This window comes from Maylandia zebra, linkage group LG1 (assembly GCF_041146795.1).
Source record: "Maylandia zebra isolate NMK-2024a linkage group LG1, Mzebra_GT3a, whole genome shotgun sequence".
NCBI lineage: Eukaryota > Metazoa > Chordata > Actinopteri > Cichliformes > Cichlidae > Maylandia > Maylandia zebra.
The window spans coordinates 11,092,991-11,117,997 of record NC_135167.1 but is presented as its reverse complement, the minus strand read 5'-3'; the positions used below and the strand labels follow the sequence as shown (position 1 = coordinate 11,117,997).

The 25,007-nt window shown below is 37.8% G+C and overlaps 2 protein-coding genes across 2 annotated transcripts; both read left to right on the top strand.

Moving 5' to 3' along the window:
- Nucleotides 1–6,419: 6,419 nt before the first annotated feature.
- On the top strand, nucleotides 6,420–17,004 carry chrnb4 (cholinergic receptor, nicotinic, beta 4 (neuronal)). The gene is made up of 6 exons (XM_004539631.3): nucleotides 6,420–6,720; nucleotides 10,567–10,712; nucleotides 11,603–11,647; nucleotides 11,874–11,983; nucleotides 12,457–13,510; nucleotides 15,659–17,004. The coding sequence occupies exons 1-6, from the start codon at nucleotides 6,672–6,674 to the stop codon at nucleotides 15,821–15,823; spliced, it is 1,569 nt and encodes a 522-aa protein (XP_004539688.1). The 5' UTR covers nucleotides 6,420–6,671; the 3' UTR covers nucleotides 15,824–17,004.
- A 631-nt stretch (nucleotides 17,005–17,635) lies between these two features.
- On the top strand, nucleotides 17,636–24,324 carry chrna3 (cholinergic receptor, nicotinic, alpha 3). Its single transcript, XM_004539632.3, has 6 exons — nucleotides 17,636–17,824; nucleotides 18,261–18,400; nucleotides 20,281–20,325; nucleotides 21,710–21,819; nucleotides 22,140–23,340; nucleotides 23,453–24,324. Exons 1-6 carry the CDS (start codon nucleotides 17,764–17,766, stop codon nucleotides 23,579–23,581), a joined length of 1,686 nt encoding a protein of 561 aa, XP_004539689.1. The 5' UTR covers nucleotides 17,636–17,763; the 3' UTR covers nucleotides 23,582–24,324.
- Nucleotides 24,325–25,007: the final 683 nt, after the last annotated feature.

Here is a 25,007-nt window from a genome sequence, read left to right as displayed (position 1 = left end):
GGGATGCATGTCAGTGAATAGTGCCATCCTATGTGATCTCACACTGACAAATGAGATCAATTTTACAGTTTTCTTAAGAGTGGAGACCCATCTAGGTGTTTTGTCATTTAAATTACAAACAGGGAGACACACAAATATTGACATATTTGTATAGTCAGATAAATATATAATTCTGTATGTTGGGTGAACATGTGATTCTATTACGATTCTGTGCCTTTTTTTCTCTTTGTTTTTGCTTTTGGTTTTTATATTTTCTGTCTAAAGATCACCAAAAAAAGGCTGTAATTTATTTCAGCTTAACAACCACACATCCACATCTGTCAGGCTCAGTAATAATTTGTGACATACAATTTGTTAAGGAAGCCTTTCAACTTTCATTCCACTTTGGTGAAGGCTAAAACGACCACACAAGCTCCTTGACTGTGGACATCAGGGGAAGGCCACCTCTAAATCAGGGGCACAAGTAGAGATCAGAGATGGCCCAGACCAATCGATCCAGTCAGGATTTGTGGGGCTCTGTGGGAAAAAAAAGACAGCAATGTAGAGTACATATTAAGTCCTGTTCTATCTGTTCGTGTCACCTAAAACCATTTATCTTCTTCTCTCCCGCTGTATGAGTCAGTGGCCATCACAGTGGCCTCATCTTCTAGCCTGTCACTGAGAAGCAGAATAAGTTAATGAACAGGCTAATCTGTCTTCTCCAGAGGCTGTTCATTAATAACTGCTCTGTCTGACAAAATAGATATGGACTGCTGAGATAAGCCCTCATACTTGCCATGTTTTGCATCAATTTCCTCTTTCTTTCAATCTATATTTTTTATTTGCTTTCTTGGAAAAAAGAAAACTAGACATAGGGCATGTGCAAAATATGCACATGCAAAATACCAGAATCAGTACTAAATATAGCATGTTTTACCTAATGTACCATCACCCTCTGATGAACTGACTGTAATTTTTGAAATACCTGCACTAATGATATGATAGCAGGATGTATCAATAAGTAATTAATTTCGTGGTCAGTGAGTGGTAGGTATTTTCTTCCACACAGAATTATTTTGCGGTTTTTCAGTGGTTCAGACCAAGAAAAAATTCTAAACACTAAAGGCATGCCAGTGGCCACTCTCGAATTTTAAAGACTGGCATGTAAAAAAACATAAGGAAACTTGCAGTACTATTTACACAAATATAGGAAGTAAATCTACAGTTAAGCAAAACGAAAGTTCAACCGATTGACCAAAGATTTTAGTAGGTTCCTGTCAAAGTGCTATTTATTTATTAAATGCAAAATTAGTCAAAATCTACTGTCCTACCTACATCGGGTAGCTCTGCATGTTTGAGTTGACAGATTTTTTCACTAGATGCCTTTCCTCACTCATCCTTAGAGGATTTGTGACCTCCTTCAAATGTTTTGTTTGCACTACTTTGATCTGCATGATCATATGTTTTGCATATTAATAAATATTTGGAGAAAATAATACCCAGACTTCAAATGTGAGTATTATTTACTATTATTAGGTTTAATTCCACAAAATTTTACTTAATATACTTCACTTTTTACAACTTTGTTCACTAATAGCCCTTCTCCACTAGTACCTACCTGGATTCACTGAACTTGACTTGGTTTTTGGGGTTTTCCATTAGTACCCCATTAGTACCTGTTACAAGCCTCTTTTTTAGTACCTGTTTGGTCCAAGTGAGCTGAGTCGATCTGAAGATGCGATGTCAGCAGACTGCATGCCACCATCGATGGCATCACTCGATGAGTCAGAGAGCGACTCCTTCAGAAAAATCAATACCGCTATTTTTGAAACCAAGCAACAAGGGAAATGGCTACACACAAACCAACACCATGGTTCCCAAGTCTGACAAAAAGCCATAGACTGAGCAGCAGTACGCGGTACTCAGCTGTAATGGAAAACAACTGAAACTAAGTAGAGAAGAGTTGACTCGAGCCGAGTAGCTACTAGTGGAAAAGAGGCTTAAGTACTTTTTGAAGGGGGATTTAGGCTTTCAGTTTAGACTGGAAGTATTCAACACGTTTAATCCAGCAATATTGTGGAATATACACCAAAGATATGGCAAGTGTAATGAAGGATGCATGATAGCGTGATGTCATCCTCTGATACATTTATAAAGATGCTTGTGTATCTACATAAACGCGATGTAGATATCTGCATGCACAAATGCTGACCGCCACAAACAGACAGGCCAAAAACTCAACTTTATTCATAGATTAGCATAACACCAAAACACCTTGCAGATGCAGATGAGCTGATCCCTTTGAGGGCAAAGAAAGTGGTCAATCGATATCCTCACATGAAGCTGAGACTCTGGTAGAGGAGCCAAGCACTCCAGGTAATGAACTGCCTGCATGATATATATCCCTTATGGAGTGGGACTGCAGTGGAGCAACATGGTACTGCAACAGCAGCAATTCTTTGATTAGGCATTTCTCTTCCATCACGCTTCCCTGGCACACAGAAAGTCTCTCACTCACATACACTTACTGTTTGCTGATGTGTCAACATATTCACTGTCAACCTGTCGTGGGGCTCACAGAGCTCATATTACATTTTAATATCGCAGAGTCAACTGTGTCAGAGGGAAGCTTTATTTTAATTTACTTGTTTTTATTTTGCATCTTTAATCTGAAATTTTAAATGCTTACCTTCTGTATAACGTTGGGAAAACATGAGGCTGTAGTTATAAAACCAAGTTCAAAGCTTAGGGATTCCTGAGCTCTTTTTCTTTTGATGCAAATGGAGAATTTGCGCCCAAAGCCCATGTAAAATGAGTCAAAAGCTACTTCATCTTTATCTGTTTAATGATTTTCCTACAATGGTTGAACCAGCCATGAATAACCAGTGAAGTGTTAAAAGTGCTGATTACCTGCAAAACTTATTTACTTATTCTACTAATTTCTTTTAAACTCCACACTAATGTAAACCCCTCAGATTTTCTAATCTGTTTAATTACTCCACAGAGAAAGTAATTTGTTACACATTACAGTACTTCCACATTACAACAATTTGTCAGCATGGCCTGAATTGTCACATATTTAACATTTAACACTTATGTAGACCCTAGGCTACAGTCCCACACACTGTCGTTAATTCATATTCTAATGAAGACATACATGCAATACTTCTTTGAGATTTATCATAAATCCAAAGCAAAGTTAAGAACAAATGCATTTCAAAGCGAATGCGCTGTCCAGGTAAAAATGGAGGCTACATAATCCTGCAAGCCTGTGTCTAATTACTGCCTTTATTACCTGTTTAAGATCAGGCTCTAGCAGCTGTGCTGTGATCTGCATTCACAGAGTTTTAGTAACACTCTGTGTTCTTTGTTAGCTTTGGGTTGGCATGCGGTCGATAGGGATGTTTGCAAAGAGATGTTGTTGTCTTGCACTCTTTTGTGCAATAAAAATAAAAGTATTAATTTGTATGTATTTCCAATTTATGTAACTTAAATTAACTTTTGCTTTTTAAATCTTCATTTTGTACACACATGCAAAAATACTGCGAAAAGCAAAAATCTTTAAGAAGTTAAACTAGCATGGGAGTCTGCAGCATCGTTAGGAACTCTTTGGGGTCATTCTGGGCCAGATTGTAACCGGCTCTTCTTGCCAAATATTTTTACCCCTGCTAACAGCAACAATGTTAACATCCTTATGCTGCTGCATTTGTTTACCATATATTTTAGTAGAAAACACAGAAGTACCTCTAGGAATGTTGGTCATAAATTAGAATTTTGGAAAAGTTAAAGTTTTGATGTTTCTTCAAGCTAAAAAGTCAAAACATTCCAAGTTGTAAAAATTCATCCAGAGCCAGATATGGATATTTGTGCCAAAACAATCATTTTGTTAGTTATGAAAATATTTCATTGAAACAATCATGTCACTAGCGTGCCTAAAAAAGAATATGTGAACAAAAAGCTCAGAAGTATACTTTTGTTCAAATGCTAAAGCAGTGAATTGTATAATGGCAAAGCTATTTTCTTTGTGGTTGGGCTTTTACTTAGTGGCATTTAAACCACTGAAATGTTTTAGCTTTCTGAAGTAAAAGAAATCCTTGCACTTAATGACTCACAACCAACCAGAGAGGATTTCCCCCCAGGGCCTCATCATTGGAGTTAGTAAAAAGGAGCTGCCAACATCTCACTTGGTTTCCACATAGTCTATATGCCTGCATCACACAAGGTGTGACATGTGCAAACATATTGTTGTTTAGTAGACCTTCTGAGAAACTGGACCAGGACTGAAATTGACATCAAACAAATTAAAAAGTTGTTACAATTTCTTTTATTTATTCTGACGTGTGACTTTTTTTCTTTTTTTCTTTTCTTGAATTAAAAAGTAAAGAAAACCCTGGAATGGTGCTAAAACCGTGTTACTTTCTGCAAACAATATTTTGGAATGAATTACTTATTTATCTTCTTTTCCATTCAAGTATAATGGATGATATTCTATTATTGATGGGATGCTTGGCTTAAATCCAGTGTCCAAACAGCCTTCCTACTCTCCAATAAGGAATTATATTATCAATATTGAGCATTTCAGAATGTGTCCCAGTAAATTGTCATCACTTTTTAATATAATGAAGTTGTTGGCCATTTGCAAAATGAAATGGCTCGTGGTTCATTTTTGTGACGTGAACGTACTGCAGTCCCTTGCATATTCAAAGTACACTATCAAAGTCTACAGTTGTGTCTAGAGTCAGAGTTCAAATTTAAGTTGTAGTCAAGGTGTTAAATCTATTGACTGTTTAGTTCAGTCTTTGATGGCACAGTGTGAGCTGTAGTAATGAAAAGAGAATGTGTTGGTCAAGGGTATGGCTTGTAAATTTTGCCAGTTCATTTCAACTCCTTTATTTATTCCAGCGTTCTTTTCCTCACTGTGTTTCAGGGCAGCATAGTCCACAGTGAAAGCAAGAGCTAAGAAAAAACGACAAAAATGTGAAAAGATCTCCTGAAGAGTCTGACCTTATCAACATGTTTAACAAAAGGACAAAGATTCACTGAGGTAAAAAGTACAAACTTATATTTTATGCTTGCAAATCAATGCATATTAAACTGTTATATACATACATATATACATATGTACATTTTACATCAGAAAAATTTTATAAGTATTTCCACAAAGACATATCTGCTAATTTAAATATGAACGTAACCTCATCATATAAAAATAAAATATTTAATTTCTATCTCACAGCCGTTGTTATTTGTTAATTTCGTTAACTATGAAGACAAACTTGCACTTGTACACTTGAAACTTGCTATGGTAGCTATTATATCACAGTGACCGTCATTTATAAGTTTAACATGCTCTCTAGTTTAGTAATTCATCTCTAAGTTCACACTTAGTCAAAAGATCAAGAGTGCATTGTTTCAAGTCTCTGGCTATTGAAACAGTAATGATACAGAGGTAAATGAACACAGAAAAAATAGCAATCTAAAGCACTATTGTGAAACTTCAGAAATGTATCAGTGCAGAGTAAAAAGTGTGATATTTAAGAAAACATTTATTTTCTGCATGTACAGTTGGTGTACCTGGTCTAACATATGATTTATTAAAAACAAGTGAACAAACTGTTCAGTCCATGGCCCTCTCCCCGTCAGCCTGATAAAAACAAGAGAGGGTCAAAACCTAATCAGGCCCTATTGATCTGCTTGCACTGATCCAGTCCAGAAGTCTTTGGACTTTAAATTTATAATCCTCGGAGGGTCCTTGGGGCTGTTCTTCATGCCTGATACGGTTCCTTTGCTGGTCATTATAATGAGGCTTTAAGCAGCTCGGTGACTGTAAATCTGCTACGCTAAGATTGCATTGCTTCAGATCTGACTGGACCTCACCTCGGTAAATCTCACATACAGAACCGGAGAATAATTTACTGCTCTTCCGCACAGTCGCCAGTGCAGCGCGAAGTCAGCAAATGATCCCAAGACACCGACACTGTCAAATTATGTCGCGGGTCTGGAAGAGTATTAAGTCCAAAATATCAACATCTGTACTTGGATGCTTGAGAAAATATTACTGAGACTGGTGCTTGATTAGTGCTGTTAGTCACATAGGTGTGAATGCTGAAATCAGCCTATATCCCCCTCATGCTGCTGTCTGTGGAAAAGCTTTAATCTTTAAAAGATGAAAAAAAGGTTTCTTTGAGAATGTTTTTCCTGTAGTTCGCGGAGATACTGACTATCATGGAGCCTAATTAGGGCACAGGTGAAACAGAGATTAAATAAATACATTTGGGTCGTTATGCTGACATTACTGGTTCAATATAACTGCCCTCTAATTACCTATTATCTGAAATCGCTCCAGAGCTGGTGTAAACTTGAACTAACTGATCACAGATCGGTTACAGGCAGCGGCACAGGACAGATCTGGATGAGTTGCAAGTGAGAGCAGCAGCGCACTAGAGCAGGTTGCTCCTTTTTGGCGGAGGGCAAAGTCCTGGTTGCCGATGTGGTCCCAAATGGGGGCTTCAGTGGATTTCAAAGCTGGATTGTTACGAAAGAACTTCACTATGTGACAGGAGACACCGCGCTGTGATGATAAAGTGACTAAATCTCACGCTTGTAGAATCCGGCATGTCCGAAAGCTTTGCTACGGAACAGCGCAGCTTTGAGTCTTCATCACTGACGACGGACCAGATGGTACCGTAAACATGAGTCGCGCACTCTCGATCCTCGCTTATCTTCTGCCTTTGATTCACTGTAAGTGTGTTTCCCCTTTCATTTAAGTAGCAATTTAAAATATTTCTAACATTTGGTACTGTGTGTGCGTCACCGCCAAATGTATCTCCATGTTGAGGAAACTACAAAAGAATGTATGCTTTTATTGTCCAAAAGTAGAATTTTCAATGCATAAGCTCGTTTAGGCTATTTTCAACTCACCTTTTAATTATTTTTTTAAAAACCAATATTTCTGTAGAAGACATAGATAGCTAAGCTTTTTAAATGTAGCTGAAATATGATATGAATCTATCTATCTATCTATCTATCTATCTATCTATCTATCTATCTATCTATCTATCTATCTATCTATCTATCTGTTTTAAAATATCTGGTTTCGGGTCACAACCAGTACCATCCATGTTTTAAAAAAAACAAACAAAAAAAACCCCAAAACAAAATAAAACAAAACAACATTTATAACATCAGACAATTTAGGAAACAATTAGTTAGCGAACATTTTTGGTTCACACTTTATGTTACAGGATTTGGCGCCATATTATTGCATTTATGAGATAATTCTTCAAGTGTGTCCAAGAAATAAAATGCCCCCCCCCCCTTTTTTTTTTTTGCCATTTATATCATATTAGTATATTATGTCATATCTAATAGTATATAAACCGCAGCTATCTTTGGCTCTCCGTTTTGTTGTTGCTGTAGTTTTTAAACTGATTAGATCAAGGTTCCAACTCCATTACAATGTAAAATAATGGGTTTTAAAGGTGTGCTGCACCAAATGACCTTTATCAACTCCAAAACAGCTTACAAATTTGTTTAACATGCCTGACCTCATTTTCAATCAGTGTAGCGTCAACACTATTAATTTCCCATATTAAACCTGCATGCACATATACACTTTAGATGCTATTCACAGCAGCTGCCTACAGTTGGTCTGGCTCAAGCAGTCTTTAGGTCTGAGGAAGAGGGAACTTGTTTGAGTCTGGCTTCCAAGAACTTTGAACGACATACCATCTGCTCAGTGGTGGTATGGAAGTCCTGCTGTGGTGAATAGGATCTTGGTGAGTGTCTGATAAAGGCACAGTCATGGCATTATTTACTGACCTGTGGGGGATAGACTGATATTACGCCACACCTCGCAAAGCTGCAGGAGTCTGTGAGTTGATGATGACACACACAGCTGGATACTGTTTCTAAAACCGCACACCATCATCACATGTAGCTGCAAGAAAAAGTCTGAAATTATCAGGATTGCTGAACTGGCTACACATAAAGTGCCTAAACTAATAAACCATGTACCCTTGTGCTCTCAGTATCTTTATTAAACACATCATGTAACGACAGCAAGAGACTTTCTGAATTTTCAGGACAAAAGTCAATTAATTTATACTTAATTCTTAGAATAATATTGCATAAGAAAAGTGTAAAAGTGGGCTTATTTATTAGTAATTTTTTACGAGACATATACCTAAATCTTTTCTACAGGTCTATCTGTTTATTTGCAATTTAGGTTAACAAAAATGACCCTAATTAGATGTTCCTATACCTGTTTATGAGACTTTTGAGAGGAATTTTGGACAATATGTCACTACAGTGCTGTTTAGTGCAGCTGTGTTTCTAGGATGTTTTAACAGCCCTTGTTAGGTCAGCCCTCAGCATCTCAGTTGGATTAAGGTCGGGTCAGGGCTTTGATTTTACAATTCCAAAATATGGATTTTTTTCCCCATCATTCTGTTTTAGGCTCATTGTCTTGTTGCATTACCCACACTGAGTTTCAGGTCATGAACTGCTGCCCTGACATTCACCTAAAAATGTTGAACTGGAACAGGATAACAAAGAAATCCCAAATCATGAAGTGTTCCACCATGATGTGGTGCACATTTTTTCCTCCAAAGAAAATTTAAACTTTGTCTCATTGCTCTCATTGGCGACGTTGTGTCAGTTAAATTTCCAGATAAGTGTCTGCCATCTTGTTAAGAGGTGTAAAGTTTTAAAACTGTTTTTTTTATTATTTTAAGACTAGTGTGGCAGTCTTTCATTCGAGATTTTATTGATTTTTTTGCTGCTACTGTTTTTTCACATTTGGTGTGATCTTTGCTCCTTAGGATCTCCTAAGGAGAATACCATTTGTAGAGCATTTATCTAACTGTCAATAACTGAATGCTCAGGTCTTTAGAACAGCTTTTGTAGCCTTTCCAGCTTTGTGTATCCCTATAATGCGTCTTCTAAAGTGCTGTGAAAAACCGAACTCCCAATAAGCCTTAGAAGAAGTAATCAGCACAGAAGTGCAAATACTTTTTCTAGCCCTGAATGTTAATGATTAGTCAGTGTGTTCGATGAATTACCAGCCATTGAAAGCTATCAGTTTAGGCAGATATATTTTTGTGGCTTTTATTAATATCTGACTACATTTTATGAAAAATCAATGCAAAGATTTACTATTTGAACCTTGAATTTTTCCCTTGTAGTTAGTGATAAAAGTAACAAGTTTTCTTCAATGAGCACATTAGTACAAGTCTTGCTTTACTAGAGCATTCGCCACACATAAGTCAAGTCAGCAACTCCAAACCTTGTGGGGACATCAATAACCAGCTGCAAGTAAAGGAAATAGACGAGGTAGTATTACACGTATCTGCTCTGCTTCAGAAGAGAACTGACCATCTGTTTTAATCAGCCTTGCCTTCACACTTTACTTAGACATTATTTATCAGGAATAGGAGAGAAGGCTGAGTTCATGTGTTGGAATTCATAGTTTATTTTTACTTAAAATACAGATTTGTGGTTTGCTTTAAGCAAAGCTGTTACAAAAGCACAGTTATTAACATGTTGTGAAAATATCTGCCCTTCTACAAAATGTAATTACCTTTTTGGGAAATGACTTTTTGGGACTTTGTGACATTTTTATGTAATTTCCAGTAACCCACAACCTTCCTAGTTTACATATTTGGGTGTTAATAATTGTGCTTTTGCTTCATGTTTGCTTAAAGCAAACCCACAGATGTGTAATTCTACCTTCCTTAAAAACTAAACAAGCAGTGTGACTGAAGCAATCCTCATTTATCTCGCTTAGAATTTCAGAGATTAAGCAAGTACTTAAATCATGTTAATCCACCCCCCCCCCCCCCCCCCCAAAAAAAAACAACAACAAAAAAACAAAACAACAAAACAAAACAGGAGTATGGTTAGATGAGTATTCTCTTTTACCAAAATTTAGTGTTAAAGCTGGAAGGTATCTAACAGTATATATAGTAAGTGTGTTCATGCCAGGGTGGTAGATTGTGTATTGTGGCACCATCAGTTCAAGCATTTTTACTAAAAACACAAAACCAATCACATCCCTAATCTTCAACTTCCCATTAAATAGTGTAGCTTTCATGTATGAGGTTTTATAGAAACCTAACAAACTTAATAATACAAGCTTTTAACACAGTTTTAAAAGAAATCTTTCGATTTACACTTTTTTTTTAAAAAAAAGTTTTGTTTCTAAATACTGTACACTGAAAGTACAACAATAATAGAGAAAAATGAATCTCTCTTTTCACCTAAAATGCCCATTTCCTACTACCTTGTTTAATGTGGTCTTGATTTTTTTCTGTTGTATTTAAATAAGGTATTTTGTCTTTAACTGATTTGTGTATTACACTGTATATTGGAGATTATTTATAATGTAATATATCTATATAAAATATATGTATTTAAAAAATGTGATCTCATTCATTCCTCTTTATTATTGATCTAAAGCTGTTAAAGATTGTTTTCCAATCTCTGTTTGAGATTATAGTCTCTCCATTTTATTGGGATTAAGTTGTCTGGACAGAGGTGAGGTGGATGTGTGTACATAAATGTTGAAGAAAAGTGTGATGTCACCAGGTAGCAGCAGCGCTGACTCCGAAGAGCGGCTCATGAACTGGCTGCTGGGAAAAGATCGCTACAATCCCCTCATTCGCCCAGCTGTCAACAGAACCGAGAGAGTCACAGTAAAGCTGCAAGTGTCTCTGGCTCAGCTCATCAGTGTGGTAAGTGTGTACTCTTGCCCATTGTTAAGAAGTATGTATACTTATTTACATTTCTATGTATATTTCTATGTTTTTTTGTTAGAGACTTTGTGATGGTGACACAACAGGATATAAAGAGAAATTAAGTGTGAAAGATGGCGGGTAATAGAAAGCACACAGCAAGAGACAAAAAAAAAGAGCTTCGAGGAAGTAGTTAATTAAAGAGCAAGCTCTGCTGAAGAGCCATAGCTCTAAATGGATGGATGAAGCTGAGGATAGATCTGGTCAGCCGTGATCTCTGCCTCTGTCATGTCCAGATTGAAACTTCAGCACATTGGATTAAAAGGGGCCATAAAACTGTTTTGGCCACAGTGATAGAGGCTCTTCTCTGAATTACAGTGGAGGGTCCTCCCAGCTGCAGACTAAAGTAGCAAGGCTCGTTCACAGCTTCTGTTTATGAGTTTGCATTGTACCCCTTGGGGTAATTACCATTTGGTGTCACTTTATTGGAAGTGTATGTCACGGCAGTTTGATGACAGTGCAATCAAAAACATGTTAACAAGCAATCTGAGATGAAAGGAGTGTTCTTGTGCAGTGCAGTTCTTTTTTTAAAGGTTACTTTTAACCAGAGTAAACATGACAGTAAACAGGAAGGTCCAACCATGACTCAAATCAGTATAGGACTTATTTTTATTTTTTAAATAAAATTGCAGAAGCATATAATTTCCAGTTTTTGTTTAAACATTAATATACCCCAATAGGTCTTCAGCTCTTCATGTTTTAATTAACTAGAACAAAAATATAAAAAGAGTAAATGTCAGACACGAGTTCCTACTTCTCTAGGGCCAGTGTCTGGGTCTTAAACTTGTATTACCAATATAGGTAATTTCCCCCTAATATTTCATTTTCAGAATGAAAGGGAACAGATCATGACCACAAATGTTTGGCTCACTCAGGTAGGTGTGATGAAGCATTTTGTTTTGTACTGAGTGAGAATGTGTGTTAAATGTCCTTCATCTTGAACTTGAATCGTATCCGTATCCATTCTTCCTCTCTCTATGTGGAACAAACCGCTTCTGTAATTGTGCCCCAAACATAATTTACAGATAATGTAGCATGTAATTATAAATGAACTGCTATTGGGAAAGTGCACTGAATGGTTGGGTCCCTCTGTCTCTCCAGCACTGGGTGGACTACAGGTTGTCATGGGATCCTGCACAGTATGAAGGTATTGTCAAACTGCGCATTCCCTCCAGACATGTGTGGCTTCCGGATATTGTCCTGTACAACAAGTAAGCTCGGCTGACTTCTCAGTTTGTATTTTGAAGAGAGTTTCTGTCTGCACATTGCTGGTGTTAAATAAAAAAGATATTATTAATTTGTAAAATATTTGTAAATATCCTCTGATGCCCTTATCAAACATTTTGGATGGAACTGTAACAGCGTTATTGTAAAATGAATAAATAAAATGAAAAAAAGTGAAAAGTCAGTCATATCATAGAGTAAGTTATATTTCATGTTTTCACCCTCCTGGTTTCTGTCCTCTATCAATATATTTACCAGCTGTCTGCATTAATGAATGTCTATGCATTTGCTTTAGTGATTAACTGAATCTTTAACAATTATCTTCTTATTAAAAATAATTAATGCCACTATTACACATTATTAAAAATAGCTTTACCGTAAATTTCTATAATTTTGATAATGATAGCTTTAAAGGCCAATTTATATGCTGTTTTATTTCTATTTCCTCTCTTTCTCATAGTGCTGACGGAACCTATGAGGTAACGGTGTTCACTAATGTCATCGTCCTTTTCAACGGCAGCATCGAATGGCTTCCTCCGGCTATCTATAAAAGCGCCTGTAAAATCGAAGTCAAACATTTTCCCTTTGACCAGCAGAACTGCACTCTCAAGTTCAGATCTTGGACATATGACCATACAGAGATTGACCTGATCTTAAAGTCTGAGATGGCTAGTATGGATGATTTTACTCCCAGTGGAGAGTGGGATATCTTAGCTCTGCCAGGGAGACGGACTGTCAACCCTCTGGATCCCACTTATGTGGATCTGACATATGACTTTATCATTAAGAGGAAGCCTCTTTTTTACACCATAAACCTCATCATTCCATGTGTTTTGATCACCTCTTTGGCCATTCTAGTCTTCTACTTGCCTTCAGACTGTGGCGAGAAGATGACCCTGTGCATTTCTGTACTTCTGGCCCTCACCGTGTTCCTGCTTTTAATCTCAAAGATTGTTCCTCCAACATCATTAGATGTTCCCCTGATTGGCAAGTACCTGATGTTCACCATGGTCCTGGTGACCTTCTCCATCATCACCAGTGTGTGCGTGCTCAACGTGCACCACCGCTCTCCTAGCACCCATACCATGCCTTCTTGGGTCAAGCTGATATTTCTTGAGAAATTGCCTGCTTTACTCTTCATGAGGCGCCCTCATAACAAATCTGCACGCCAAAGATTGCGTCAGCATCGATGCTTAAGAGCTAAAAGAACCATTTTGGGCTTGGGATATCCAGTTGCATCCAAGGCAGATATCACCATGTCAGCTTCTGCGCTGCTGTCTTCAGACTCTGCCTTCTCTACACCAGGACACAAAAATATAACTCCTCCAGCAGGATACAGTCACTCCTATAGGAAGGGAGACCAGCGCTCTACTGATTTCCTTCCCACTAGTTTCACATCCACCCAGGACTTCCAACACAGGGACAACTCAGACTGGGCTGCTGATATCCAGGAGGCAGTGAATGGGGTGTGCTTTGTGGCTGAACACATGATGGGAGATGATGATGATCAGAGTGTATGTATACTTTTTGTAGCACATATTTCACCTGGCTATTATTTCATATTCTATATAGTGACTGTAGCTATTTTAATATTTGTTACTATAGCAGTACGTATACAGTATAACTCGTTTGGGTTTTGAGTGTGTATTGTGCAGTCCCCTGTGAGCCTTAAAATATTAAGCATAAGCATGCTTAGTACTTGCCAGTTCTACAGCTGTCTTACCATTTATATAAAAAGATATTTTCCTTGTACAATTAAGAGTCATGATAGTGTAATTAAAAAGGATCAACAAGGCTCTAACACAAAAGATCAAGTTCAATGTCTCAGCTTAACTCAGGTGAAGCCTAGCAGACGTCTGCTGTCAGTTACTGTATGTATTGGCAATCCAACTGTTACTCAAAGGCCTCCCCCATTAGAATGCAAACTTTATAAACTTAACCTGATGAATTATTAAAAAAAATACAGAAAATACTTTGTCATGGACTCATAACTTAGCCAGCGACAGAGACCAATTATTTTGGGTCCAGACTGTAAGCATAGTTTTTGCTCTAAACTTGTGCATTTGGGATCTTATTAGATTTTTCTTTAAAATCCCCAGAGTTTAACATTTGGGCTGGACCCAGAAGGCAATTAGCTTAGCTTACCATGTGTGGCAGCAGAAGTAAACAACTTGGGCCCTAAAGTTTAAATATCTACCTGCAAAGAAATTTACTAATAAGGTGCAGTTTTTAAGTTTACTCTGGTTGCATATGTTAATATCATAAAAGAGACAATCGGTTATAAGCCGTGTGCTGTAAAGATGTCACGAGCAACAACAGTGCAACACAGTGACAAGGCAACCTGTGGAGAAACTTGACAGATGTGGGTGCTCAACGGAATGTGATGTTTTTAACTGAGTTGAGTTTTTGTTTCGAGTCTGCTAATATTTCAGCATTTAATAACCAGCTGAGCGTCTTTGTTGTCGGCATCTAGAAGAGCTTTATATTGTCCTTTTTTCAAAACATTCTTAATCAAGAGAGTAAAAAGGTGAAAAAACATGCACCATAAATCATAATGCAGGCGTAGACCTCACAAATCCAATTGCTGACTAACTAAGCTAACCTATCTAGATATTGATCTGTTCACAGAATGGGTTTATAATGCTAACAAAAAGAGTGATATAAAGGTGACATTTCTGACAGTCCACATATGCGTGTTACTTTTGAAACAAATGACACAGAATTTACATGCAGATAAATATAACTTTATAAGTTTAATTTATACTAATCTGTGTATGTGAAGTGGATGCTTAGATTTCATGTGATAGAAAGACTCATGCATTTGTTATTCTCTTTATTGGAATAATATGATGGTCCTGATGGGCCTCTGTTGTGGGAATAGCATCACCATTAATCTGTCTACAGTGCCATTATTGCTATCACCAGTTTTGCCTAGGGAAATAACGTTAGTTCAACCACATTTATTATGAAGTTAATTGCAGTCTACCTCCACTTCATTCATTAGGTGAGGTAAACAGAATATGGAACTATTTTAGTTGTTGTTGTTATATATAATATATCAGGTGTCAGATGCCAGCACGTAGCCTGGTCACAATAAACTGGGTCACAGCCATTTGTACTCAAATTATAACATTTTCCTCACACTCCAGGGCGCTTGAGGTGTAGGAGGGAAAACTACTAACCCTAAGTAGTGGCTGTAACTCACCAAACTGAAGGCAGATTTTGATTTTATTATTCACTTTCTCCCTTCAAATCAATAGATACCAGCAAATCAATAACAGATCAATAGGGAGGAAACCAGGAATGAGAAATAGCTCGTTTCAAGAACCACTACAGACAGCACTGATGATGAGGTGAAAGGGTCAATAGATATTCCAATGTACAGAATGCAGCACTATGGAGACCGATCCTTTAAGGGTTTTGCCTTGTTCCATGAAATGCATGAAGAAACGTTTTATAGAATATTATGTGTTCCCATTAAAACTAACAAGCATTTGCTTTTTTATTTATTGTCTTCATTTGGTTTCTATATTTCAACACGTTCTAACAGTATTAATTAATCTTACTGCTCTGCAATATTATACTTTGAAAAAAATATCAGCATGAAGAACCATGTACATTGACTAACTGAAATTATTTTATTGATTTCTGTGTTTTTGCAGGTTATAGAGGACTGGAAGTATGTGGCCATGGTAGTGGATCGTCTGTTTCTGTGGATCTTTGTGATAGTGTGTGTGGTGGGAACCCTGGGCCTGTTTCTCCAGCCTCTTTTCCAGAGTCAGATTGTTGCCAACCATGTGCCCAGTTCGGACATTCCTCGCATTTGATCCTCATACAGAAAGACTGAGCTACTTCAGGGTTTTCATAAGAAACTGTGCTATTAGGACAATATTATGTATGAGGGTATAGAGGCTTGTAAAAGTTTTGATGTCTTTTTAGTTTTTGCTTAGCACTGTGCTGGCAGGTAACAGAATCACTGATACAATGTCGTCTGTGCCAAATCGTACCCAGAGGGTTTGATAAAGTACTTGTAAACATGTAAGGTATGGTACAAAATAAATAAAAGCCACTTATTATCATATAGTATTTAAAACAATATGCCCTAAAACAGTAAATCACCCAATATGTTAAGGAATAGTTACATTTGCATATGTTAAAATGCAGCATCATTCACTGAGGCTGCTGTTTCTTCAAAGGATGGGTGTAGCTTTCACTGCACTGAAGTATGCTGAACTGTTGCAGTAATATACATAATGTGATAAATATACTGTATGACTGCTCTCAGATGTAGTGTGACCTGTCATCTGTGTTACTGTGTCACTGAAATACAATGAAGAGCTGTGTGCTCTTTTAGTTTGATTAAATGCATGAAATTGCCTATAAAGTCTTAAAGATGTCAGGGTTTTGCCAATGTGCTTATTTAATCTGTACTGCTGGTGATAAAGATCAGTGCCAATGTGTTCATTTAGGGTGAGCCAGTTAGGATGGTTTATCATATAGATAAAACAGTTGTTCACTCTCAGTGCAAAAAAAAAAAAGCAAGACAACGCAAAAAATACTGACACAACAAAACTTTTAGAGCTGGTCTTTATTGCGGTGTTTTAAGGTTGAGTACTTTCCATAGCCATTCCATATCACTGACATGTAACTGTTAGTAACTATTTCTCCTAAATTTATATATATATCAAGGGTCTAAATAAACAAAACAAAACAAAAAAAAGAAAAGAAAAAAAGAGATACTCTAGAATTTGTTTGTTTCATGCTGCAGTAATATGAAGGCTCATTTGTGCATTGACACTAAAAGCACCAAATCTTTGATAAGTGCTCATTTTTTACAGATGGGCAATTGTAAGCACACACATAAATGGAATAAAACAAAGCAGACAAACGCAACCTACACTAACACACAAATGAAACGACACAATGCTTACAGCTCACTAAACAGTGCTGAGTGTGCTCATTAAAGGTTCTGCAGACTTTGGGTATTTTGTGAGCCATGCATGTAAATCAAGAGATAGCAATAAACATCTGTGTTTATGGATCGACTGGCTTTATTTTAATCTTAGTTTACAGTTTTTCCAAATGGTTAACTGTTTTTTTCATGCGCCTGTTAACTTCCATTTATTATTGAAGCAGGATGTTGCAATTCCACGGCACATATCCATAAAAAATATTTCTTCTGGTTCAGACCAAAAGGAGTTTTGTTTTCAACAATCATTCCCAAGCCTTATGTCAGCAGTTTTTTGTCATTAGGATACATATGCAAATATATTTAGCAGAGTATTTATTTTAATGCTTGTGTCTCCCAAGAGGATTTAATACACTGCAGTCCACTCATGGAATAAATAAATACACATATTTCCAGAGAGATAATTTCAGTTTTATCTGTTATATAGCTGTTTGGGGTGATGTGACTGTGTGTCAGATATGAAGGACAATGGCTGTTAAGTCTTGGGAAGCTGACCATCCAATGGTGTGACTGGAGGTGAAAGATTTGCACCACTCAACATTTTACCCCCGTTTACCCGATTAAGTCGCCATATTCTGCATATTTTGTATTATTATTTTTGCAGTGCATGGCTCCTGACTGTGACTGGTTGTATGCCTCAGTGTGGCTCTGCCTCCCTCACTCGCTCGCTCCCTCTGCTCGCTCGTTCTGTCGGGTGATGCGGACGAGCTCTTATTCCTCCACTTTCCTCCTGTGTGCTCCGTGGATCGTTGCTGCAGCTGACCCTGGAATTATCTGGCATTTGTCAATTTGAACAGGATGAAAACCAGGTTTCACTTCTTATCTGGTCCCTGTGCTTTCTTTCTGTGTCTTCTGTCAGGTGAGTAAGAAGCTGGTAGCATGAAATCTACTTGTTGCTTTAGGGAAATGTAAAAAAAAAAAAAAAAAAGCAATAGATCTAATTATTTTTGAAGGCTACGTCTATTGGGTTATGTAAAATTTAATGCAGTGCATCAAGGAATCATGCATGTGTTCAAATCCTTAATCTTATACAATCAGGATAACAGTAATATGTTGATGTAGTTGCTGTTCTCTGTAAGAGACATACTGTGTTAAGAATGATGCCAAATCACTCAAGTTAGAAAGAAAAGAACTTGAAATTAAAAAATGACAAAAAAGGTTGTGAAACTGTCAAATTTAGAGTTCTACTTTGGGTGGTAAATGGTAAAGCAGAAAAAAAATAGATCACAGTTAAACTGTATAATCATTTAAATATGCAGTGAGATTCCCATGGCTGACATTGTGCTCCTGTCCAGGAGGCACATGTTCAGATGCAGAGCATAAGCTCTTCTCTGGGATATTTTCCAACTACAACCAGTATATACGGCCGGTGGAAAATGTATCTGATCCAGTCATTGTGCAGTTTGAGGTGTCCATGTCACAGCTGGTCAAAGTGGTAAGTAGCAAGAAAATGTTTTTCCTCAGTGTCGGAGCTGATGCCCGGAGTGTTTGTGATTTATGGGGCAGCTATTTCACCTCTATAAAACAAATATCACTCTGCTTAATAAACATGACCTTAGATTACTCTTGCCTATAAAGAGTAGAAATTGTAGAAGATCTGTGTGTATACAAGGCTTAAAACTTGTGTTTTTACATCTCAAAGATATAGTTTGTGTGCTGCTTTGCAGACTTTTACTGAAACAAAATTTAGGGGAAGGTGGTAATTTAGACACCGTATCATAAGCTTGAGATACCCTCTCACGTTACACAGTAGCTCCTGGGACCTAGATGAAAGGGCGGACAATTGGGCTGTTTTTCTGGCCAAGACAAGATGGGAAATGTCAGCTGTCTGAGTACCTCTCAGGCACCCCCTATCACTCAGTCACTGCCACTTCAGATGGGCACTCCTAGATTTCTCTGCTAGAGTTTGTTGACTGCAGACTGCCGTTCCAGACAGACGACTGTGTCACTTGACGCAGACAGGTTGAGCGCAGGTGGTGTTAATAAGCATAGCAAAGGACTGTTTGGCAAGCAATACAGCTTCATTCACACAATAAATTGTTTGGAAATACAGAATGTACTATTTATTTGCTTTTTTAAGGAATATGTTTTTTTAGTGTTTGCCTCTTTTTTCTTTTATTGTTACCCTTATTGCACCATTGCTCTCTTTTAACCCTTTATGTCAAACAATACTTTGGTGCTATAATGGTCTAACAGAAAGAAAATGCCGGTCAAAAACAGGTAACAGTATTTCACTGTGTATAAACTAGTAACCATCAGGTGACACCTTATGCATCTTCTTTTGCCTCTGTGCAAACAAGGTGTTTTTATTTTTTCAAAGGATCTAAATAAATATTAAAGATCTGTCTGATCAGACAATGATGATATGGAGAGAGAGATATTTTGTTACATGATCCTTAACTCATTTAAAGTAGCAAGCCAAGCTAGAGTGCTGATGGATGACTGTTATTCCCTCTGCACACCTGGTGCTCCAAACTCAGAAGCATTTGGTTCACCTTCAACAACTCCAACATGGCTATATGAGCTAATTTAGAGCATCAATACCTTATGGGCTGGGCAAACTAACATTATCTCACAATCAGGGATCAAACCACATGATCACTTGGTAATGGCAATGTGCATTTTGGTCTCAGAGGCTGTTCTGCTAAAGATAGTAGATGTAGTATATGATCTACAGCCAACATTCAGTTCTGCATCCTTGTTAAAACAAAATCTGCAAATATTAATTTAATCATCTGATTTTGACTACAAAAAATTATTTTGCGTCTTTTAGGAGTGATTTAATTATGAACCACAGAGTGTGTGTCTTATCTATCCAAGTGACATGAAATAACTGTTCTCCCAAAGATATTCAGAAGAGGTTAAGCTAAAGCCTTCTGTCAACCATTGAATCTAAGAGCTATTCTGGATACAAGATGGTCACATGAATGGTTAATGTTTGCGCTCAGTCATGAGATTGGTTCATTCACGGTCTAAGTCACACAGAAATCTGACCCTCAGTTGTTTTGTCTCCCATCTTTAGTCCCTCTGCTCCAGCTGTATCACTGAATTGCTAGTAAAAAAAAAAAAAGTTAAAGGCTGCGACCTACAAGCCCCAGCTGTCATGTGTATTATGCTCCAGGCATGCAGGACTCAGGTGCAGATCTCTGAAACCTTTTGCGCTGATGCTACAGAAGCACAGACAAAAATCTCAGCAGTGAATTGGATGATTGCCTGTGACAGTTATTATTACTGTTTTAACTTTATTAATAACATGTACTTAGTTTTCTTTGCTTCAGTGTCCTCATTATCTATTATCTTCTACCCTCTTCTCAGGATGAAGTCAATCAGATCATGGAGACCAATTTGTGGCTGAGACATGTAAGTTTATTGTTCAAGACTGTGCAAACAGACCTTGAGCAAGGACACCAAGTCTAGATCCAACCTTCTGTCATGCGTGATTCTTTGGAGCTAGACTGACAGGTTGAATTATTCATAGGAGGAAGCTTTTTAAACACATTGATCCGTGTGATCATATTTTCTTTCAAAAAAAATCAAATGAACTGAATGCACTTACATTTCATAACCAATTTGCATTTTAATGCAATGACAGTAGTTAAGAAATCTAGAATATCCGAATATGGAATATTCATCCATTATGGGTTCGTACAGTTAAAGTGAATCTGGAAGAGAAAGTTCAGTGATTATCCGCTATTTTTCTTTTTTTGCAATGCTGCATAGTGCAATGAACTAGTAATGAGTCAGATGAGGTAGGGCGGGTCTCCTGTTCCAATTTTACATGTACTGAGCAAGCACACATCTGTGACAGAGCCAGTCTTCTACTAAATGTTGAGCTTTAATTGTTCTTAGGAGTTCAGGGCTGGAGCATTGCTTCTCTTATGTTAATCTCATCTGTTGTTTTTAGCATATCTCTGGGAAATACTCATCAGGGGCGAGACACATTTCTCCTGCTCTCCATCCCATCTTGCAATACACTCTGGATACATGCTGTTTTTGTAATTAAGTCAAATTTTTTACAGCTCTCTGGGGTTGCTTTGATGTACTGGTTTCATGAGCCTCATGAGGATCACTGGTCGTCCTGATGAGCAGTGTTCAAAAGATCCATAAAACACACTATAAAGTGTGATTCAAGTCACACGTGTACTATATATCCTTGTGTTTATGTGCTACCTTTGGAGATAGTGACATTATTTCTTTATTTTATGTGGAGCATTTTACAAGCAAATGCATATAAAAACGGACAAGAGATAATTACCAGGAGGAAGCATTTTCGGACTCATTATATTAACTTTTTTTAACTTTTCAGCACGCACCTCCATGGCTAACACTGTGGTTTTTCACTATAGTTTATCACAAAGATAGGCTATAATACTTATTATGATACATGCTGGCTTACTGACATTTCCATTCATGCCAAAATCCTACTGTGACACAACTATAGACTAGTTCTTTTGATATACCGCCAACTGTTGCTTTGTATTAGTTGTTTCTTTAACATACCGATGTTTTTGTAACTAATATGTTCTAGCGATTAAATATGTTTAAAAACATTTTTGAATGAACAGGGTGGAAGGTAATTATTGAACTGTCACATTCTGTTTCAAGCTTTAATCTAACCAAACAGATCTCCAGAAAACTGATTTAAAACCCTTTTACACATGCATCAAATTGACTCTGAAACTCATACCTGTTAATTCTCAGACTTTTTTTTATGTAAAAGAAATTTTTCTGCTTTGTTTCTCAGATCTGGAATGACTATAAACTTAAATGGAACCCAAAAGATTTCGGAGGCGTCGAGTTTATCCGAGTGCCGTCCAACAGGATTTGGAAGCCAGACATTGTGCTGTACAACAAGTGAGCATAATAACAAAAACCTGGCACAGAGTCTTCATTGATTGTTTATTGCTGCAAAGGATGTCTGTACAGTAACAAAATGTTATCGATCTACATTGTTCATTCAGCATGGGTCATTTCTTCTTTTGAAGATTCTTAGGGAAGCTATACATAACATCACATGGTGCATTTACTGAAACCCCAGGGCATCTTTTTAATTGATATTTTCATAACTCAATAGTTACTTATATCTATCTGGTTTGTATTCAGTGGCTCAGTTGTCTTTTACTGTCCTTCCTTTCAATGTTCCATTCTCACTCTTCTTTTGTCTTTTTCTACAGCGCAGTTGGAGATTTCCAGGTTGATGACAAAACAAAGGCCCTGCTTCGCTACAATGGCGATGTCACCTGGATCCCTCCAGCTATCTTCAAGAGCTCCTGCAAGATTGATGTCACATATTTCCCATTTGATTACCAAAACTGCACAATGAAATTTGGTTCATGGACCTATGACAAAGCCAAGATCGACTTGGTGCTGATTGGCTCAACTATTAACCTCAAGGACTTCTGGGAGACAGGCGAGTGGATGATCATTGATGCACCTGGTTACAAACATGATATTAAGTACAACTGCTGCGAGGAGATCTACACTGATATCACATACTCTTTGTACATCCGTCGTCTCCCTCTTTTCTATACAATCAATATGATCATCCCATGCCTCCTCATCTCCTTCCTCACAGTGCTCGTCTTCTACTTGCCCTCTGACTGTGGTGAGAAAGTAACACTGTGCATCTCTGTCCTGCTGTCTTTGACCGTCTTCCTCCTCGTCATCACAGAGACCATCCCTTCCACCTCACTAGTGATACCCTTGATTGGCGAGTACCTCCTCTTCACCATGATTTTTGTCACTCTCTCTATTGTCATTACTGTTTTTGTGTTGAACGTCCACTACCGCACCCCGAAGACACATACAATGCCCTGCTGGGTAAAGCGTGTGTTTCTTGAACTGCTGCCCAGGGTGATGTTCATGACCAGGCCAGAGAGAGATCCTGAGAAGGTGACTGTGGCTGGCAGTGTTCAGACGATGCATTCGAAATCCTGCGCCATTCATTCATTAGGTACTCTACAAAAGCAGCACAAACCTCAGGCCCTTGCCAACAGCTTGGTGTCAAGTTTAACAAACCGGCAAAGACTTTTTAATAACACAGAGCTTTCCAATCTCAATAACTTGGGTGGAGACTCGATCAAATGTCCTAGCTCTGGGTTCTTGTGCTGTGAGGGCCGCTGCAACTGCTGCTGGCAGAAGAGAACCGGCAAGTTGCCTGCAGATTCTGGAGGAGGGAGTGGAGGACTGAGCAGCCTAGGACCATTGAGTGGAGGCAGTGCTGTGGGTGTTGGAGTGGGGAGTCAATGCTCCAGCTCAGAGTCTTTGGATGGAGGAATAATGCCTCTTCTGTGTCTTTCTCCTGAGGTCAGGGAAGCTATTGAGAGTGTCAAATACATAGCAGAAAATATGAGACTACAGAATGAAGCAAAGGAGGTGAGTACTCAAAAAAGCAAGGCTAAAACCATTTAATGTCATACAGCTTTCAAATAAAGAATTACAATATTGCTGTAACATTGAACATGTTTTTGTCTTGATCCTCTCATAGGTTCAAGATGACTGGAAATATGTTGCCATGGTTATCGACAGGATCTTCCTATGGGTTTTTGTGCTCGTGTGCATCCTAGGAACAGCTGGCCTTTTCCTCCAGCCTCTATTACTTGGGGAAGATATTTGATTCAGTTTGACAAAACTAATACTAATACTGCAGACTGCTGAATTCCGAGAATATGTTTCACAGATGCTTAGAAAAAGTTTCAAAGCCAAGTTGAAATCATGACAAATGTTGATGGTATTTCAATAGAAGTGTTTCGTTTTCTTCATAGATTCATAAATCCTAAGGACATGGCTGCATTTAGGGTGATTTTAACTGAAAATGTTTAAGTGTCTTTAAAAATGCTAAATGTTTCCCAAAGCCAAAGCCAACACAGACTCAGATACTCTGATCATTCAACAGGTAAGCTTCACTAGAAGTGAAGACTGGGGCACATTATTACATGAAAATGACATAACCTTTCTATAGCTGTGATATTTTGTTTTGATTGGCTGTTTTACTTAATAGTCTCACTAAAGTGATGTATAATATCATGTGTGACAGACTTCTGTGGTTGTGTATCCTTCTGTATTTATCTTCTGTATGTAGTTAAGCTCTGCTAATGTTTGTGACTATTATAAAACCAGCTACAAGAAGTCAAGACAAGCCAAATGGCTTTATGACTTGTGGAATGCTTCAGTCTCAGAATGAGACTTGAATGGGATGCAGCACTTCATAAGGTACTGTCTACAGAACTGTTTTGCAATCGACCTGTGATTTTTGTTTGGATTGATAAATAGTGAGTAATTATACCTGAAATATGTCTATATAGATAGACATATTTCAGGTACTTGCTTTGAGCTTTTTAACAATAAAAATCAACTTTAAACAAACCTTTTTTTTTTTTACTTCATACAAAGGTTAGTACAGTAGAGTGGGAGGGGAAAAAATCAAATTCACCACTGCGGCAGTATACTTGGAATAATTGTCATCAATATTGGGTAAAACCATTTGCAGGGTATCACATATAAGATGGTCTTCTTAGCGTGATGGTCCAGGGTCACCTGGCACAAGACGATAGTGGGAGTTGAGCCACCTGAGAAGAGATCTCAAAACTTCCCTGTAGGTAGCCGACAGTTGGTGTTGTAAGCCACCCCCTGTGTTGTGGGCCTCTTTCACTGCTCTTTCAGACCATCTGTCTTCTCTGTACAAAAATTTGAACATTGGCTGGGTTTGAAGTGCACCGGGATGACGTGCTCGGGAAAAACAAAACAAAACAAAACACCTCCTCAGTTTCTCCGACAAAGCTGCTATATAAGGGATGACAATATTGTTCTGTTTGTCATTCTGTTTCTCCCTAGTTGGTGTCCGACATTCTTTCCTGTGTATCTTTGCTGATTTAATGAAAGCCCAGTCAGGATAACTACATGTTTTAAGATAAGGGGCAGGTGCCACTGGGATTTAAATGCCTGGGACTCTCCACCATTTAAAGAAAGATTGTAGGCTAATTCTTACTTCTTTCTTAAAGTAAGTGTATCGAATCAGGCCACAGACAATTCTAAGTTGGGTT